Genomic DNA, 19105 nt, shown 5'->3' on the forward strand with positions numbered 1-19105 from the left:
TATATTAGATTGAAAATTTCAACTTCATGCGGTGCTGATTACTATTTGAAAAGAGGGAAATGCACCCGTGGGTATAATTTTAGATTTAATAATGGCTTAACACAATGTCATATACAATGTAATATAAAAGTAGTTTAATCCTGACATTTCATTTGAAGCATGTCTGGATGGATATTACGGACCTAAATGCATTCAAATGTGCCCATATCCTAAGTTTGGTCGACGTTGTTTGGACGGGTCATGTCAATGTCCAAAAGAAAACTGTGACGTAAGAACCGGATGTAGACGAAGTAAGAAATATTTGCTCTTATTAAATGACTTAATTCTTTTCCATCTTTGATTGCGGTATTTATAACAATAGTTTTTTTTTGCTAAAAACCATACCAATAAGGCAGTGCACAACACAAAGGCCATAATTTCGCTAACATTCGATGTTTAACAAAAATTAATTTGATTTATCCAGACAGTTCCGCGCAGATGGTTAAGACTGCAGTTCACTGACTTGGTTACTTGTAACAGTCCGCATCATAGCTCTCTCTTTCCCTTGGTTGTTTGATCACTACAGCATTTTATAATTATTATTCACGCATGTAATCTTGTGTCATACATGTATCTGCATGTCACCTATTTGTATTCTTTACGCCGTTTGCGTGGACTAGATCATCAGCAATACCCAACATACTTTATGTAAATCTTAATAAAAGAATCAAACTCAAGGTATGTTCAAAGGTATATCATCAGCTATGTTTTAAATGCCTCTGTGAATATTTTATTGAAATTTGGGACAATTTTTGTATAACAACCATGGACATTATGTATTGGCCGTGGTTTGAAACAATGTCCATCTCAAGTAAAGAATGACAATATATATTTGATATGAGAACAATCGTTGATTATAGGCTTGTTAGCAAAATTTTACAAATTCCAACATCTGTAGCTAGTTTCAAAACTAGTCACATATTTCATTTCATAGGATGATTAAAATTTGATTATTCTTTTGTATTAGGTAATACTATTCTTACGTCCACAAGATCAACTGTTGACCGTACTGAAGAACAATCGTTTATGTCTACAAAAAGTAATCTTCATGAGGAGACAAACCAAAACATGATTGAGATGAATGGAAGAGGAAAAACAAATCGTAGACTATTTGCAGATAATTTCTTGTCAACAGTTTTAATTACTTTTGTTGGCACGGCCATCTCTAGTTTCTTGTTGTTTTCAATTGGATCTCAGATCAAGTCAAGACTACTGATCAAGAGGAGGCAGAACTCTCAACACACACCTGAGTTACATGTATGCACACATAGGATATAGGAATATCCAAAACCTCAGCACTTGCGAAAAAGCATAACAAAGTGATTGATATCTTACATATATCAAAGAAAAAGTCATGAGTGCAATCTATTTAAAACTACATGTGCATGTATATCATTTATATTTTAAATGTCATGTTTGATAAAAAAAAACAACAAACCTTCCTGTTTGTCTAAAGCAAGCCAAAACTAATTGAATATGGATAATTGTATATTAATATTGTATATTATAAATTAATTATATATAAGTACCTGTACTCATCAAATAAGTATTGAACGTATGGTGTAAGCAGTGTTTGCAATTCACGATCATACATTGATCTTTGATATTAAGTGTTGTGCGCTGTCATGATTGGGTACATGCTAAATATATGATTTCTAAAATAGTAACCAAACTTTAGGTAATAATTATTCATATAATCAAACATCAAAGATTCAAAGATGATAAAGAAAACAATAGCAACCTATATTCGTTTAAAGATTTATTTGTGGTAATAGCCTAACCAGCCAATGGTCTTACTTAAGGCGAAAACTAGAACCAGAATTCCTACAAAGAGTCGACCATGCCCATATAAGTATCCATGTATAATAGAAAAAAAAAATCTTTGTGATCACCACTGGTAAGCTCAACTCACTAATATTGTGAGAGCAACGGCTGCGACAACTTTATTGGATAAAATCCCTGAAACTATCAAAATCGTAACAAAGAAACCAAAATTTTATGCAAAAATAAAACTTAAAACAGAGACAATCTAAGTGGGATATCACACTAAAAAAAATGAATTTGAAGTATTTGACGCAATCACAGCTGAAATAATCAGCAAGGGAAGGAGTTTGGCTTCATGGATTGGACTAATTTTCAAAAAGATAGCGAAGTTCTGACTTAGATTACATGTAAATATTACGTTTTAATTAACAGATCTGATTTTGGTTGGTTAATATAATTGTTCAAAGAAAATAAACGGGGCATGCAAAGATTATAAATTTATTTTCCATGTCATAGACAGTGTATTACATATGTATGACACTACACCCGTATACAATTGAGTAGCAAATCGACTCTGCTGATGGCGACAGAACCTCATGTACAATTTTAGTAACGCAAGGCAATCGTATAGTGTTGTTATTTGATTCAGCTTGCTATCATGAGTAGATTGCATTACAATCGTTGTATCGTTGAAAAGAAGATTGAGCGTTTATAGTTTATCATAATAATTGAAATTTTAAAAAATAGGACTGGTTGTTATAGTGAATATTTTTTAAAAAGTTCTGCTTCTTTTCAAGATCCGGTTTACCATTTATGAGCGACCCCTCCCCTCTACCTGGATTTTAAAACAATGGTTACTTAAGTTCTAAACAATTCTGGAGAAAATTCGGTGAAAGATTTTCTTTAAAGGACGAACCTAATTAGTAATTAAAAAACGAGTCATTTAAAATAAATTTCTTCATCTTTAAGTTCATTTGGCTACATCTTGGTCCTTTTCGGCGTAAGTTTAACCCAATCATAATTACGAGAAATTTTTAAACATTGAACTTTAACACCGTTGATAAGAAGTAAAGAAAATCGAACTCGAAGAGAAATCATTGCTGTGTAGGATGGAATGCCTTTGGTACTGTAAAAGTAAGTTCTTCTGGTTTTTTACATTAATTTATTCAATTTTATTGGAACACCGATGGAGTCTTGTACTAACCCGATTTTAAACAAGAGTCACGTACAACACACACGTAGGAGTGACAGCATATAACATATTAAATCAAGATTTGTATTGCATCAAACGCTGCAAATGGATGAATATCTTTGATTTTTATAAACTTAGTTATCATCGATAGGCAATTACATCGGGTACGTGGTTAAGTAAAAGTCAGCTGATCAGGTGCGCAAAATCAACAGTTGTATTAATTGCTACCCTGATTACAAACTGATACAACTTAGTCTGGTGGGTAATGTTGATTTTCTAACTTGGCACTTAGCATCTTATTATATATTACATTTTACAAACAATAACATGAAAATTATTGATAAATGTAACTAGGCTGAATAAAGAGAGAGAGAGAGAGAGAGAGGAGTCTAAAAACAATTATCTTTTTGACGTGCATTCTACTGAAACAGTGCAACATATTTACATGTAGTACAGAAACCTAGTTCAGTACGTTCTTAAAATTTTGGGAGTAATTGCCTTTTGAATTTATTTTAAATTAGAGTTCATTGTAGTTGCCCTTTAAATTGACATCGCTCACTTGACTTTGAGCGGAACCAAGTTATAGTAGCATCAAGGTTTACTCAAACCTCTGCAGAAAAAAGTGAGAAAACGTTTAAAATTGAATTGAATAACCATGTAAAAAACAAACCTAATAATAAATTGCTAAATATTAGGCTGAAATAAAGAGGTTTTATACCTTTATAAACAGCACTGGTGTTACTGTGGGACATGCGCAGTTTCTGAAAATATTCGAAAAGGCATGATGCTAGACCCACTAGCAATTCTAGAAGAGGCCTACATTCCATCTTGTTTATACGTAGAAGAACATTACACAAAGACGCATGACTCCGTCGACACAACGGCTGTAAGAGGTACAACTCCTGCTGTCAATGGAACATGTCCAACAGAGACTAAAGTCGTCTCACTATCACCGATTTTACCGGTAGATCCTACGCTTGACCCTAGTATGGATGACATCTTAAAACAAGCATTGACACGATCAATAATATCCTGCTGAACGTTCCTATACAGGGGTCAATGACAGATTTACCGTTGGTAATACGTCCACATGGAAGTCTTGAGTTAACAGACATGTCTGGCCTGAATACGAGTGCATCTATATCGGAACATATGGAAGACCTTGGTAGGAGCGAACAAATGGAAGACCTTGGCAGGAGCGAACATATGAAAGACCTTGACAGGAGCATTCGTTCAGAATTCAAAGAACAGTCAGATTTGTCTGATATTTTAACGATCTCGAAAGTAACCATCCGCAAGGATTCAAAGAAAAGAGAACAGATTGTCGTTATTTTGTTTTAACCTCCGATGAGGCTTTCAATGAAATGAAGTAGAAGGGGGAAAAAAGGAAACAAAGAGAATTAAAGAAGAGAGAATTACAGAGAGAAAATCTGATGAAAACAAAAGCAGCTGAAAAAGAGATAAAGATGAGCGAAAAACTATCGCAGAAAAAAGGTTCCACAATAATGGAAGCAAATTAAATTGAAATAAAAGACGGTGCAATTTTAATGCATGTTTGTTGAATATTAGAAGTTGAAATATAAATTGCTCAAACGACATAATTCTGTTTTGTTTTTAAGTTGAAATTGAATATAAAATAAATAGAACATCCACAAATACAATAAAGGGAACAACATAATCGACATCGTAAATATAATTTAACCCATGGCAATACCGGTCAAATACATTTTGCAATGATCTAAAAATGTGTAAAAACTTTGACCTTAGAAAAAAAAAGAACGATTAATAGATTATTCACAGTGCATTAACTAATATAAACTACTTGTCAAAGTTCTCTATGAATAACCTGGATGTATGCATAGTGTATGATATTCCCTTTGATTTATACCCCAAAAATGGTAATATCAAGCTGTTTGACTTGCAGTCGGATCGTACGACTCTATTTTGTTTCCTCGGCAGTTTACCTAGGCTTAAGTGAAGGGTTTAAATGCGTTTGACAGCGTTTAACAAGTTTTAAACTACTTCATTAATACTTTCCGACACATCTCGGGATTATTTATACACCATAAAGATTATCTAACGAACGGGGTTATTGAAAAATCTATTAAGGTGTTCGACCTCCGTTCAGTTTACCCTACTTGAAATGGAATGCCTTTGAGTCAACCTTGCATTTTATAAATTCTATTATTACCTAATCAAATGAATTTTGTTGTTTTATTACAAATAAAATATTTGCGTCTATTTTGAACTGCCGGTCAATAGACTGCGATCTATTAGACCGCCGGTCAATAGACTTCGATCTATTGGACCGCCGGTCAATAGACTGCGATCTATTGGACCGGCAACGTATTTCAGAACGCGGGTATGTTAATGTTACATCCTTTCTCAGGGAATGTATATTCCTTTACATAGACGCTGTTTTAGTACTTGGTGAAACCAAATTCAATGTTATCAAAATGGAGTATCAAATAATCAACAGTTTTAAAGCTTTATATAGGTAAAAGACTATTTAAAATCTGATGGGTTGAACACTCACCCTTCTTTGTGTAAACTTATTTTAAATTGAGATGTTGTAATGCATGCAACAGGTTTTGTGCATGTAAAAGATGAAAAAAAAAATATCTGAGTATATTGCATAATGGCACGAAAACCATCTGCAATATGCAAATTGTAAACCCCGAAAACTAAAAACGGAATTAGGTAATAAAACAATTATTTAATGCTTGAACAGTCAATAGACCAGAATTTTTTCCCTTGGTGCAGGGAACAGCTCAGTATGATCTATTGCCCTCGGCCGTTAGCCTCGGGCAATAGATCATACTGAGCTGTTCCCTGCACCTCGGGAAAAATATTCTGGTCTATTGACTGCTCAAGCATTAAATAATTGTATAATGTATTAAACTGAACAAGTTTAATCACATGAGCATGAATAAAATACTGAATATGATTTGCCATTGTAAATAAAATTTGAGCAGGGCAACACTTAGTGTTGCTCTTTTCCTCAATTCAAATATGTTATTTTTTTTAATCTATCAGAATGAAATTCGCGTCAGGTCAACATATGCTTAGGCCAATGATGAGACAAATCGTTTGGTTTACATTTTATCTGATTTTTCCATGTTTTTCTACAGAAGAAGACTGTTCAACGTAAGATTTGCGTTAAATCGTACCATTCATTAAAAAATACCACTTGTGTGAGTCACCTGTGATCTTAATTTGTATTTATTTATTTTAGATCGCGCGACTCAAATGAATGTTGTCCAGATTTCTATATCGAAGATGGGAAATGTACTCGTGGGTATATTTCAAATATAATGTTTAATTTATATGTTGACATTAAACTCAGCAATTCTGATAGTGTGTGTATATATATATATATATACACAAATGATATATATATATATATATATATATATATATATATATATATATATATATATATATATATATATATATATATATATATATATATATAAAGCACAGAGAAATTCACCATTTTGGAGCTCCACCTCCGCCCCGGCCGGGGCTTGAACTCACGACCTCTATATAACATGCTTGAGAGGATATTACGGACCAAACTGCGCTTTTATGTGTCCCTATCCAAGAAGAACGTAACCATACAGCCGGGTGTCAAAGAGGAAATATTATTTATTATGTACGAACAAACAAAAATACAATTTTACTTACAGTGAGTTTTCAGTCTATGAATTAGTTCATTTGTATTTAAGTAACATGTAAGTATAAAAATAATGCTAAAAACACTTAATTAAGGTAAACAATGTCTTGAGGAAAACTTTTTTTTTAGTTTTATTGAAATGTCCTTTTAGTAAAAACTAAAACTTTTAAACGACGTAGCTCGTGACACGACGTTTATACATGTATGATCAGTATCTGTGTAGTTAAAGCTGACATGAATTCATAAATACGCATTACTTCCCTTTTATCTCCGACTACCGCCATATTAGTTGTCGATTTCTATTGTTCTGCTCATCGCTACACCCCCCCCCCCCCCCCTATATAAGGCTGCGAGCCCTCCTCATGCTTCACCGCATTCAGAAATTTCATACACCCGAACACGTTACCTTGGACGAAAAGACTTGTAAAAACGCGTTTTGAACAAAAATAATATGACAACCACTTCACTGGCAAGATATATCCAATAAACGATCGACGAAACAAGACAGACTGAAATCCAGGCGCAGATACTTAAGAAATTCCTCGATAATTGTGGACCGTTTTCCTGTGTATGTTGTAACATCGCACATGCGCAAACCACACACTGTGGCAGATCGAGCAATGTCAATTATCGCATGGATTTTATAAACGGGGAGTTTTTGTAGGAACGGATAGAAACGTTGTTACTTTCTTGGATTTACAATCATTTAGCTACTGTGTTGGATGAGGTGTCGCCAGGGTTTTCAAGAAGATGCAGACGTTATGCACTCTGTATGAACGACACACATGTTCGATGTGCATGCGAGGTAAGGCAGCACTGTCTGTGCAAAATAATACAGATACCTTGGACATCCTTTCAAAGAATAATTAATATATTTTGTATTTCATTGATTGTTGTTTTCTTTATTACTACATTTTACTACATGTACAATGTGTAGTTCATGCATTTAGAAGCCCGTGCAACGTGAATGCCTCGATCGGAAAGCAACCGACCGTAACTTTCTCAACCGGTTTTTATACCCCAGTGGCAGTAGAGGAGCGATCGAAACTAATATGGTGACCAAATGCTTTTATGAATTCATGTCAGCTTTAAGAATAGGATATACTCTCAAGATACATCAATCTTAAGCATTCTTTAACTAACTTTTATTGATCTAAGAGGTACCTGTAGATGGTAGACAAAAATGTAATTAGTAAGTAGTCTAATGATAGCGATTTATTTGCAGCATGTCAGAGTGGATACTACGGTTTTATTGCAGTTCTATCTGCCCCTATCCTTATTTTTGGTCAATATTGTATAGAGGGACAATTCTAGAGTCCAAAAGAAAATTGTGAAGCAAAAACCGGACGTAGAAGCATTAGGAATATGGATATGTGTTTCTATTGAATTTTTCTATATTCATCATTAATTGTGATGTTTATTACAATAATTAAATATTTTATTAAATACCTGTGAACAACGCATAGACTGTCTCGTTGGAAGCAACAAGATTTTATCCAGCATTTTTTAACACGTCTTCCGTACTTGTTGTAAAAATATTTTAGTTTTTCAAAACTATAAACAGTTCGTATACAATATCTATGTCCTACCGATGTTTGTTTGATTACATAACGCGTCGGTTTTTGGAGGGGTGGGGGGTAATAACCACCCGTGGTAATGTACATAATGTCGTATTGAACATATTTGAATTCTCCACGCCATTCGCCGGGACTGGATTATGTAATTAAATTATCTAAGGTTGGGACAAATGTCAATCTTTGGCTACATGTATAATTCAGTCGTAATCGTCACTAAATTAATGAAATACGAGATATATTCTCATGTCAAACACCTACGGTCAGATTAGATATAATTTTCAGTACTGGCAGTGGCAATAAGGAAAGGATGAAGATATATCCGACATTTCTAAACCTTACAACCAATCACAAAATTGTTTTGTTATTGCATTTAATTTAGGTATTTGAATTATGATAATTCTATTGTATAAAAATATAAGTACTTCTAATATATAGTCGACAAGAGAAACTGTTGGTCACATTTAAAAACAAGGGTTTAGATTTCTAAGAAAATCAAGCTTTTTAAAACAAAAAATAGATATAGAAATGAAACAAAAAATAAAAATGAAAAAGATGAGAAACCACAAATTCCATTTACAATAAATCATGAATTAATTGTATGTTTTTACAAGTTTGTCTTTGTTAAAAGAACCTTTCAATTACTTGGAGAGCACCAAATCGTTTGAAGAAATTTCAACTGTCAGTCTACACGATACGTCTCAGAAGCAATCAACAGGTAAGGATTTCATATTTTGATGAAGAAAACAAAAGCCAAAAATAAGAAATGAATTTTTAATTTCATCACAAATCGCTCGAGATAATACCAATCCAAGAACTTTTGTTTCCATTTAGAAAATAGTTTTTTTTTTGTTAGAACACAGTCATCCAGTTAATTACAGAATGTATAAGTTTTGGAAAAAATCAGTTAAAGGTAAAACGTTAGCATTTACCGTAATTATTTATATATCAATATATATTGTTGGCAGTTCTCTTTTTAATATTAAAAAGGACTCGGGTTCAATGTTTGATTCTATCATTCAAAAAAGCAAGTGCATTGGATCACTGGATCAATGTTGCGTTATTTTCAAGACTATAGTGGTTTTTAAAAATAAATATCGGGTCATTTTTCGAGTATGTGTCGATTTAAAGGTAAGAGACTTTTTGTTTATTTTGTTTGATTGTTTGTTTGTTTTTATTTATTATATAATTGTTTTTCGAAGTTATAACCAATTTTATTGAGTATTTCCTGTACGTATAATTATTTAAAATGAATTTCCATATTCAATACCGCAAACATAATTTAAAGAATATATTTGTGCATTTAAAACAACTTTATTTTAAAACTTTATCATCAACTTTTATCCAACTTAGAGGGAAATCGTATTGACTTTGCATAGTTTATATCAAAGTTGTTTCTCTTTGTTTTTTTTCCAGAAAATCAATCATCATTTACCATTTATGGAGAATTACATGCTTTTCTTAACAAGACACTTGCGTTTTTTGTTTTAGGTAGTATTCAAAACAATTTAAGAATCTTTTCAGACGTTCGTTGTAAGTTAATTGGTTTTTTACATTAAAATCTTTGTTTGAGCAGACGATCTTGTGATCAAAAGATAACTGTAGATTCCTTATTCTACGCGAGTACTTAAATCTGCGATTCAGTTGTTTTGCTCCGAATCGCAAAAATATAATTAAAATCGCAAACCCCAAACCTTTTTTAATAGTTTCTTATACTATCAAAGCGAGATTTCAAAATGGACGAGGTGTGCTTCTCGCGATTTAACGCGGATATTAAATCCTAGCGTTAATTTGAGAATCAACAGTATTGTTTTTATACGAAAGGAAATTATTTGTTATATACATGTATAAAACGCATCTATTATTATAATAGATGCATTTTATACATGTACATATACCATACGAACTACTCAGGTAACCTTATGCAATTGGTCTTCGTAAGACGTCGTGCGTCTTGGGGTTTGCGTCGCGCGTTTTGCGTAAACAGTTTAACATTTTTTACTTTTTCTTGAAAACTACGATTTATTGTTACCAATTTTGATGTGCACCATCCCTATGGTACGAGAATAAAGAGTACATTTTATGGATCTCCCCTCCCGGAGCGCCACAGGTGGGTCAGAATATGCAAAAAAAAAAACCCAACAAATTTTCAAAAAAGTTGTGAAATTCATGGCTCCTGGATTAATGGTTCAGACTCTAGGTTGGGGCCAATTTTACCATATACATGTAGTAAAACTCTGTTAAATCTTAGAAAATCTCTTTCTCAATTGTCATACATATGTACATGTATATATTTATTAAAAACTAAATTAATGGTAATGATGTCCATGAAGTCTCCTACCTATATTGTGAAATTGATGGTCTCTGAGACAGGGGTTTTGGCCCTAGGGTGGGCCAAATATAGCCACATAGTGAAACTGTATTTAACATAATCGTCTTCTTTACTCTCACCCAACAGATCTCTGACTTCGTAATTATGTTAACCAGCAAGGCTTCTATTAAAATTATAAATTTCATGTCCCCTGGAGTATGGGTTTTGACTCTAAGACGGGCCAAAACGGATGTGTATTGTTACTGCAGATAATGCTTAACCGTCATCTCCCATACACCTGTAAGGCAAATTGAAATCATAATTTTGTAAACCAGGAAGCCATAAAATGATTTTGCTAAATATGCCACATGGTGATGAAATGTTAATGAAGGTTGAAAATTGGAAATATTTAAGGAAGTTTTTCAAAACAATATCATATGGAAAATCCAAATTTGCTGTTTATAAGACCATGTTTTGATGTATTATACTTATTTGATTATAAAGCATTGTTTATTAAATATTTGATATATTATTGAGCATTTTCATGTGCCTCTTAGAGGTGGGATTTATATTTAAGTTGCAAACGTGCACGTGCTCAGTTGGTAAGCACTTTTTAGTCCTTGGTTGTCAGAAAAAGACAACAAAAAGTGAGATTTCTTTGAAAAAGGAATAATGAAGAAGGCGACACCCCCATTCCCATTCAGGCTAGCGGTGTACCGGTGGGAGGGTGATTTTTCTCGCTCTCTTATTTCTCTCTAAGGTAGTAGCAGTAAGATAATTGTATATCTCACTAACCCTACCACCTTCCCATCTACATGTACTACGACTTGCGTTTTTCCATTGATCTACAGGAACATGTAATCCATGTACTTCTTCTGCTACATGAATTGCTCAATTTAAAACACTGATAAAGACAGACCAAGAAAAAGAAGCTTTGGCATCAGGGCTACTATCTCCATTTCTGTCCTTGATTTGTCATTGCTTTAGATAAGCGTAAAAAGTTTATGTAGTTCATTGATAATTATTTAGTTATTATGAACAGAAAATATATCCCAGAACATCTTGCACAATCTTTCAACGTTATGTTCACGGTTATTTTATATCGTTTTTGATATAAAAAACCTCCGTAGACTGTATCTTTAATATCGTCTTAAACATCAAATGCAAGATAACGGGAGCATTTCAATTTTATATTTACCATTATAATGAAAAAAAAAACCCAGTTATAACCCTCAGTGTATATATAAATTTTCATTAATTTTAGAAAATTTGCTACATAAACATCTTGGAACAGAATACATGCATATAGGATACACGTACAACATCTCACAATTTGCGATGAATGCACTGTACTGTATGTTATTGTTCTGTCAGCTTATCAGAGTCAATATTGTTACCTTTAAACGACAAAACATTTCATGTTGGATACTAGTATTAACAATGTAAGTGTTTGCCGTACAAAACTCACGATCATTATTGCGTACTTATTCAAAATTTATTGAAATTTTAATTGCAACGTGTCTGTAATTAACAATACAACCAGGAAATAATTTATACCCACTTTTACTTTATTAAAATACAATTCCTTGGCAAAGTTCGTGATAATAGTATATTCTTTGGATTTTAGCAAACTTCAAATGACAGTTCCTTTTTATAAGATATTTACAATAACATTCGAACGGTCTTTCTTAAAATAAGTTTTGCATAAAAGATATGATGGCATATGGTATGAAAGTTAGATTGTTTCATAGGTTAAATAATCATTAATAATAAATACAAGAGTAGTACATGTAAATGGAATCAAATTAATGAGCATATATGTACTGTCGCACTTCTATGATATGCTTTCTAAGCTCATCAAAATTTTGTGTTGGAGCAACTAAAAACGATTATTAACTAATCAGTTTCATTCGAGCAGGAAAAAATAAAAAAGAATTGATATTAAAAACAAACAATGTATTGCTATTTTACATTTTTAGTGTCTATCTGTAATAACACTCGAATCAAATTGTAAATCGTATTTCATTAAAGTCATTTTTGACGCAAATGAAGAACTGTCGGGTCGCAATCTGGGTTTTAAAAATATTCCAAAATAACGTGAACATGTGAAAAGAAATCCTTTTTGAATATTACTAGGTGATCAAAACGGTCAGGATGTGATCAAAACTACTTAAAGCCTTTCAAGCTTTTTTGAATTTCTTACGAAGATTAATATTTATTAATGTTGACACCGTTTTTATATTTGAAAGTCACTCGGAATACCTCGAACAATTTTTCAACTTTATGATCCGGGCACTTTCATGTCGCTTGTTATGCAAAGGTACACTTGTATATATATAACAAACGACTTTCACAGTCGTTGTCGGAGCGGTATGAGTTATATACGTTTTTTTTAAATTTTATTTTCAGTTTACACTCTATAATACGATAAATGTTCTTTATGTGCGTTTATTTACAACCAAGGACATATTAGCAGCTATCAAAAGTTTGAATGACGCAATATCAAAGGTCGCAAACCCTTTGACTCTTTGCGACAAATAATGAACTTCGCCTTGGTTTTTCCATCAGGAATAACAGGGAGAGTGATGTTTGTTTGTAGATGTAAAAGGATTTTTACAAGGCGTTCGAACACTATCATCATTAACTGCACATTTCCGTATTAACAGCTGCATTCTTTGTATAAGAGGACGTACATGTACCTGATGCCGGTCTGACAAGGGGACAGAAAACTTTAAGTGACCAACCCCAAATTATTTTTTAATCTTTAAACCTTCCTCTTACATTTTTGGCTTAAAATGTCACAAATGCGCACATTCTTTGCAAAGAACAAACAGCTTTTACTTTGCAATACTTCTCCCACAGTTGTACAATTTCCTATAGATGTTCTCGAAAGGCAAACGCAAGCGTTGTTGTTTGCATATTTATTTTTTTACGTGGCACCTGTCTCGAGTAACACACAGTGAAGGAACCTTTTCCTCAAACAAAGCGTGCTTAAATACTATGACATATTTCCGGTTGATTGCTTTTACCTGAAGTGAAGTACCAATTTAATGTGTATACTTTTTCCATCAATACATTTTATTCAAAGAGCAAATGGTCATAATTTAAGGACGTTGGATCCTGCTATCAAAAGTCTTCAAGTTTTTTTCTACAGTACTTTTTAAAAATCTACACACATAGCTTAACCAAAATTCAAAACATAATTTTGGGGTCTTTATGCTTCATTCTGCGCTACGGTGTATTTGATATGACCTTTCTGCACTGAAAGTACAGATTGCACATACATCGCTTTTCCCTCTATGTTTTTTTATCGGAATGAACCATGGCATTAAATACAAATTTATACTATTTGAAATAAATAAAATTAAAATTATCATAAAGAAAAATGTTACAATTTCTTCATAAAATTGATATTTTGACCTTTTTGCTCCAAAAAAAAAACCTCGTTATATTTATCCATTAACGATTCAACATGTAATGAAATTATTTTCAAGTCTCAAACTTTTTGTCAATTTATGATAGACTTGTCAGAAAAATCTTAAAAATTCAGAAAAGAAAACCAAAAATATGGGTCTATTATGTAAATTTGAGATATGGCGTGAAATAAGCTAGTTTTAGACAAAATTTGGATCCATTTTTCTTTAACTTTGGAAATATAGAAAAATTGTAAAAATAGGTTTTCCGTAACAAAATAAAGATTTTCTAATGCACAAACTATTTGGGAATTTGGAATGCGTTGAAAATAAGGATTTATTTGAAGCTAAAGTGACGGTACTCTAAAACACCTCCTACTAACCACTGTAAATATGTCATTTTACTTTTACTATTTTATTTAATATAGTTTAATTGGCATTATATAATATGAATTTATGAGTAAAATCAATTTATGATGCATATACATGTAGGTGACCCAAAATGGCTACCCAAAAACAGAGGAACGAACCTCTTAAACGAAAAAGGTCGAAGTTTGGTATGCAAAATTCACAATATTGCATAAGAAAAATAAAACAATGTCTATAAATGTTGTTAATCTTATAACAGAAAAAAGTATGCTCACAGATGAAATCAAACCAGGGCACAAAAACATCAAGTGTGATATATAGACCATTATGATCAGTTCCTGATATTTTTGTCGTGTTTTATCCAAAGGCCGTGGTGCTCCTAGATAAATTCTATTTTAATGTATTCCTTTCAACAAAATCTATCAAAATATCTAACATTTTTTGAGTGGCAGGCCGGTCTTAAAGGATATCTAGGCCAAAAAGCATGCAGAAAATATACCTCTTTTATTACGAAAATCCTATTTTAGCTTTGAAGATGAATAATAAAACTGCAAGAGCAATATGATAGGTTCAAAATGCAAATTAGAAATACATGTATATGGTTACGATAGAAAGTAATAAAAATATTTTGATTTTCAAAGGTGATTTTTCCGGGAAATCCAACTTCCCTATAGATCAATTCTTTTGTTAATTCCAATAAATTCTTACCTGAAGACTTCTTATTCTTACCTGAGAACCTAGAGGGTGCGTCTAAAATGAGAATTCTAACATTTATTTTCGTCCTTTTGACGTTGTTTAAACCATGAGGTAGCTTTAATTATTGAGTAATTAAGCAAATTGTGAATTAAGGATACCTTGGGACAGAGTATAGTGTATTGAAAGTTGGAATTCGGGTTGGTTGTTTTCTTTTGTTTATTTATATTAGAAAGCTTATGGTCATTCTGCAGTGACTGAGTGGCCAATATAGTTGTATACCTAGTCTAATGTTTGCTATGGAGTTTTAAATGATTTTTTATCAGTTTGATAGTTTGAAACCATCTTAGTTATTACAGATTGCCCCTGTCGATTGAAATGCTTTGAGTGAACATTGTGTTTGATTAATTCTAGTGTATATTAAACAAGTTTGATCTCAATGACATGGGCATGAATATGATTGTCTGAAAATATAATTTGAATATAGGAACACTTCAGCGTTAATGTCTTCCTTATTTCAAATACGTTATTAATTTAATCAATATTACAGATTGGAATTCGCTTCATGTCAACATATATCTAGACCAATGATGAGACAAATGGTTTGGTTTACATTTTTCCTGATTTGTCCATGTTTTTCTATAGACGAAGACTGTTCAACGTAAGATTTTTGTTAAATCTTACCATTTGTTAAAAAACATACATTTTGTATGAGTGGCCATTGATCTTAATTTGTTTTACTTTAGATCGGACGATTCAAATGAATGTTGTGCAGATTTCTATATCAAAGATGGGAAATGTACTCGTGAGTATACTTTTCAATATGAAGTATAATTACGTTTTATATGTTGGCATAAAACGCATCACTTCTGATTGTATACTATATGTATAACAATTTAATTTGTAGCATGTTTGAGTGGATATTACGGACCAAACTGCGTTCATACGTGTCCCTATCCAAGTTTTGGTCGGCGGTGTTTGGAAGGAAAATGTCAATGTCTAGAAGAAAATTGTGACCCTATAAGCGGATGTCGAAGTGGTAAGAGTGTTACATGTAATCATGTGCGAATAAAGAAATTTACTATATTTCTTGCTGCGAGTGTTTTAGTCTATGAATTAGATATTTTGTATTTACGTTGCATGTATATATATAAAACTATTAATATTAACACATTTGAGAAAATTGTGACAGGAAGGTCACCATAATGTCTTGAAAACAAAATTAAATTTTTTGTATGCCTAATAGTAAAGAAGATAAATTTTAAACGCAATAGCCCGCGACGCATCATTTATGTTTGTAGTTAAGGATAAGAAACTTTTAAGATTTATAAATTCGATGCATTCTTTACCTTTAATAGGTACATTACATTTATATGGTGGACTATGAATTGTACAATTCAATTTCAATGCTTCACAGATTTCACATTGATTTTGAATAGTAGTAGTCACCATGTTGGTTTTTAAGAGAAATATTTTTTAAGTAAAGATATCTCTATAACCAATTGGCGACTTATAAGGCACACTGAGAATTAGGCAAAGTTCTAATTTATCATTGAACCCGATTCAAATATGTTGATCGGCATATCTTAATAATTATCTTTTTACTGAAGGAAACTATTGTATGCATGTTTGAGCGAATTTTTACCATTCATAATGTTATCTATTTCATATATCACTTGAAGAATATATGTACGTGTGCATACATAACACATAGCAACACTTTGTTCCAAGAAATTCAAAGTATATGTGAATATTTTATATTTCAGAGGTATCCACCCGTAAAAACAATTATGAATCTATCTTTGAGAGAAAAACATCAAAAGAATATGAAGGTAATGTAAATTCATCTTCTATAATTGAAGAAAACCCTCAAAGCGACGAAAAAATAAAAGACTCGAAGGAAAATACGTCACCGCCTTCATTGCCCGTTATTGTAACTTCAGTCGTTGCTGCTGTTATAATAATAGCACTCGTTGCAGTCATACTATTCCAAGTCAAAGGCAGAATACAAGCACGAATACAAACCCTTGACACAAAACGACGATCTAAGGTAACGAGTCACCGTCGTATCGATACTTATTGTGATATTGACGAAGACAAAATGGAAGATGTAAAATGCAACATGGACAATGAACTTGAACCGTATGAATTGATTGACCAGTCCAAGAAAGATGCAACGAAGTATACGGAGCTACCAACGAGGCCGGGAGTATCAAATCACGAGAGAAATCTGCTGTCCACAATTTCGATGCAAAAGATACTTGATGATGTTGGCGATGATAAAGATGATCTTAAGCATGTTGATGGTAGTGAAAGCAAAGTACAAATGAGAAGAGAACATGCACATCATGCTGTATTACCAAAGAGAATGGGAAAGACCTCCACAAAAATAAGTGGATACATCGATATGCGTAAGAACACACCCGAAAGCTACGTGTCTATGAACGCTGAACAACTCGATACAGAAGCAAACTCTCAAATTGCAGACGATTCTATGGATAATGAATCTTAATAAAGGTCACTGAAGACGCGGTACAAATCATTATCAAAAGATATACATAAACTAGCCATTGTTGTATGTTGTTACTGAAGTTATAACAAGAATTTTAATGGCAAAATATTTACGAAGACGTCCATTGAATTTATTTGCGTGTTAATTATCATGAAGTAAGCCAAAGGCTGTACCAAGATATCTATTCAGCACATTTGAATGATCTTTGATAAAATACACATACCTGTGGAAAAACTGCAATTGAAATAAATATAAAGGAAAGTATCCCAGATGATTTTATCACACATTATTTTTTTCAGTCGAAAAAAGTCATAGGAACAAAAACTAATTTCTTACGGAGATTTATAATGGGCAATGTTTACATTCTTTCACCATTCGGAAGTTACTCGTAATACCTCGCATAATTTTCCAACGTTATCATACGGGCCAGTTGTAATAAAAAAACCCTGTAGACATCATATATCTAGTCGTTTACTGAAATCTAATAAGGAGACGTTTCACAGAAAAATTCTTAGAAATTTCTTCATACTTTTAAATAAACATCGTTTGAACCCAGATGTATCTACAAAATATAGATTAATTGAGCAAAATGTGAATCTAGGATATTTTGGTACAGAGTATTATAATTCAGATACAGTTGAGACCTTTATTTTTATCAATTTTCATAAGTAAACCCAGATCTCGAAATTAAACGTTGTTTAAGGAACTTCATTGTCAACATATCATTATCTATATCTTTTTTTGATATTCAGATTAATTATTTTTAGATACTTCAAAACATAAGATTATTTTCACTATTGATTATCCGTCGTTTTTATCGAATTTTAACATACTTTAACGTATTAGTACATGTATATGTCAAAACATCAAGTCCAGTCTGCAGTGTTGTGTGAACAATTTTTTTGACGACACAACACATTCGGTTTTATAATTACATAATCAATAACGATGCTGCTGTGAAAAGATTAGAGGAATTTAAAAAAAAAACCAGATATATTTTTTTGCAAGTACGATATACATTTTTCTCGCTTAATGTTTAACTTATAATTTTGTAGGGTTCAACAATCATTGTATGACTTTGTGATAAAACATGTTTCTTTCATACGATTATTGTATGACTGTGTTAAAAAATCTGATTGGCTGCGAAGAGAAGTGATCCCATGGAATCTCTAATGGTGGTGTATTTCGTTGTGTTTTACATAAAATTTCAATCATTACTACAACTTTTACCTAATCATTAAATAACATACGATGTACAGTTACAAATACATGTTTTTTTTTCTTATTCTATTTTTTTTTTTACCGGATAATTTACAGAAATACAAGGTTTAATAAAAGTGAAAGTTGTTTCACTACAACTTTTAAAACCATTTAATAGTTAACAATGGCAATTTATGCTGCAATTCTTAGTACATAGTTCTAACACTTAATAATATAAAGTAAAATACAATTATTATAAAAAGACTATATTCGCAGCCATAATGTACCAGTGTTACCAAGAACTGTGTACTATAAACATTATGGGTACTCAAGGATTCCTTTCGTTTCCTCGGAAACTTTAT

The 19105-nt window shown here is 32.3% G+C and overlaps 2 protein-coding genes across 2 annotated transcripts; both read left to right on the plus strand.

The window, feature by feature from the left end:
- On the plus strand, nt 1–1765 carry LOC128157475 (uncharacterized; the record flags this gene model as incomplete). Its single annotated transcript, XM_052820035.1, has 3 exons — nt 1–67; nt 159–290; nt 1007–1765. Coding segments are annotated over 3 exons (510 nt in total), but the record flags the coding sequence as incomplete, so codon positions are not given.
- A 13822-nt stretch (nt 1766–15587) lies between these two features.
- LOC128156006 (uncharacterized) lies at nt 15588–18759 on the plus strand. Its single transcript, XM_052817956.1, has 4 exons — nt 15588–15692; nt 15778–15836; nt 15939–16070; nt 16798–18759. The coding sequence occupies exons 1-4, from the start codon at nt 15619–15621 to the stop codon at nt 17541–17543; spliced, it is 1011 nt and encodes a 336-aa protein (XP_052673916.1). The 5' UTR covers nt 15588–15618; the 3' UTR covers nt 17544–18759.
- Nucleotides 18760–19105: the final 346 nt, after the last annotated feature.

Source organism: Crassostrea angulata, chromosome 7, assembly GCF_025612915.1.
Source record: "Crassostrea angulata isolate pt1a10 chromosome 7, ASM2561291v2, whole genome shotgun sequence".
Taxonomy (NCBI): Eukaryota; Metazoa; Mollusca; class Bivalvia; order Ostreida; family Ostreidae; genus Magallana; species Magallana angulata.

What these genes read in the sequence shown, in the direction of transcription:
- LOC128156006 (XM_052817956.1), top strand. Translation starts at nt 15,619, where the DNA reads ATGATGAGACAAATGGTTTGGTTTACATTTTTCCTGATTTGTCCATGT. An exon ending in CAAAGATGGGAAATGTACTC is followed by an intron (nt 15,837 to 15,938) that starts GTGAGTATACTT and finishes TTTAATTTGTAG; the next exon opens with CATGTTTGAGTGGATATTAC. An exon ending in TATAAGCGGATGTCGAAGTG is followed by an intron (nt 16,071 to 16,797) that starts GTAAGAGTGTTA and finishes TTTATATTTCAG; the next exon opens with AGGTATCCACCCGTAAAAAC.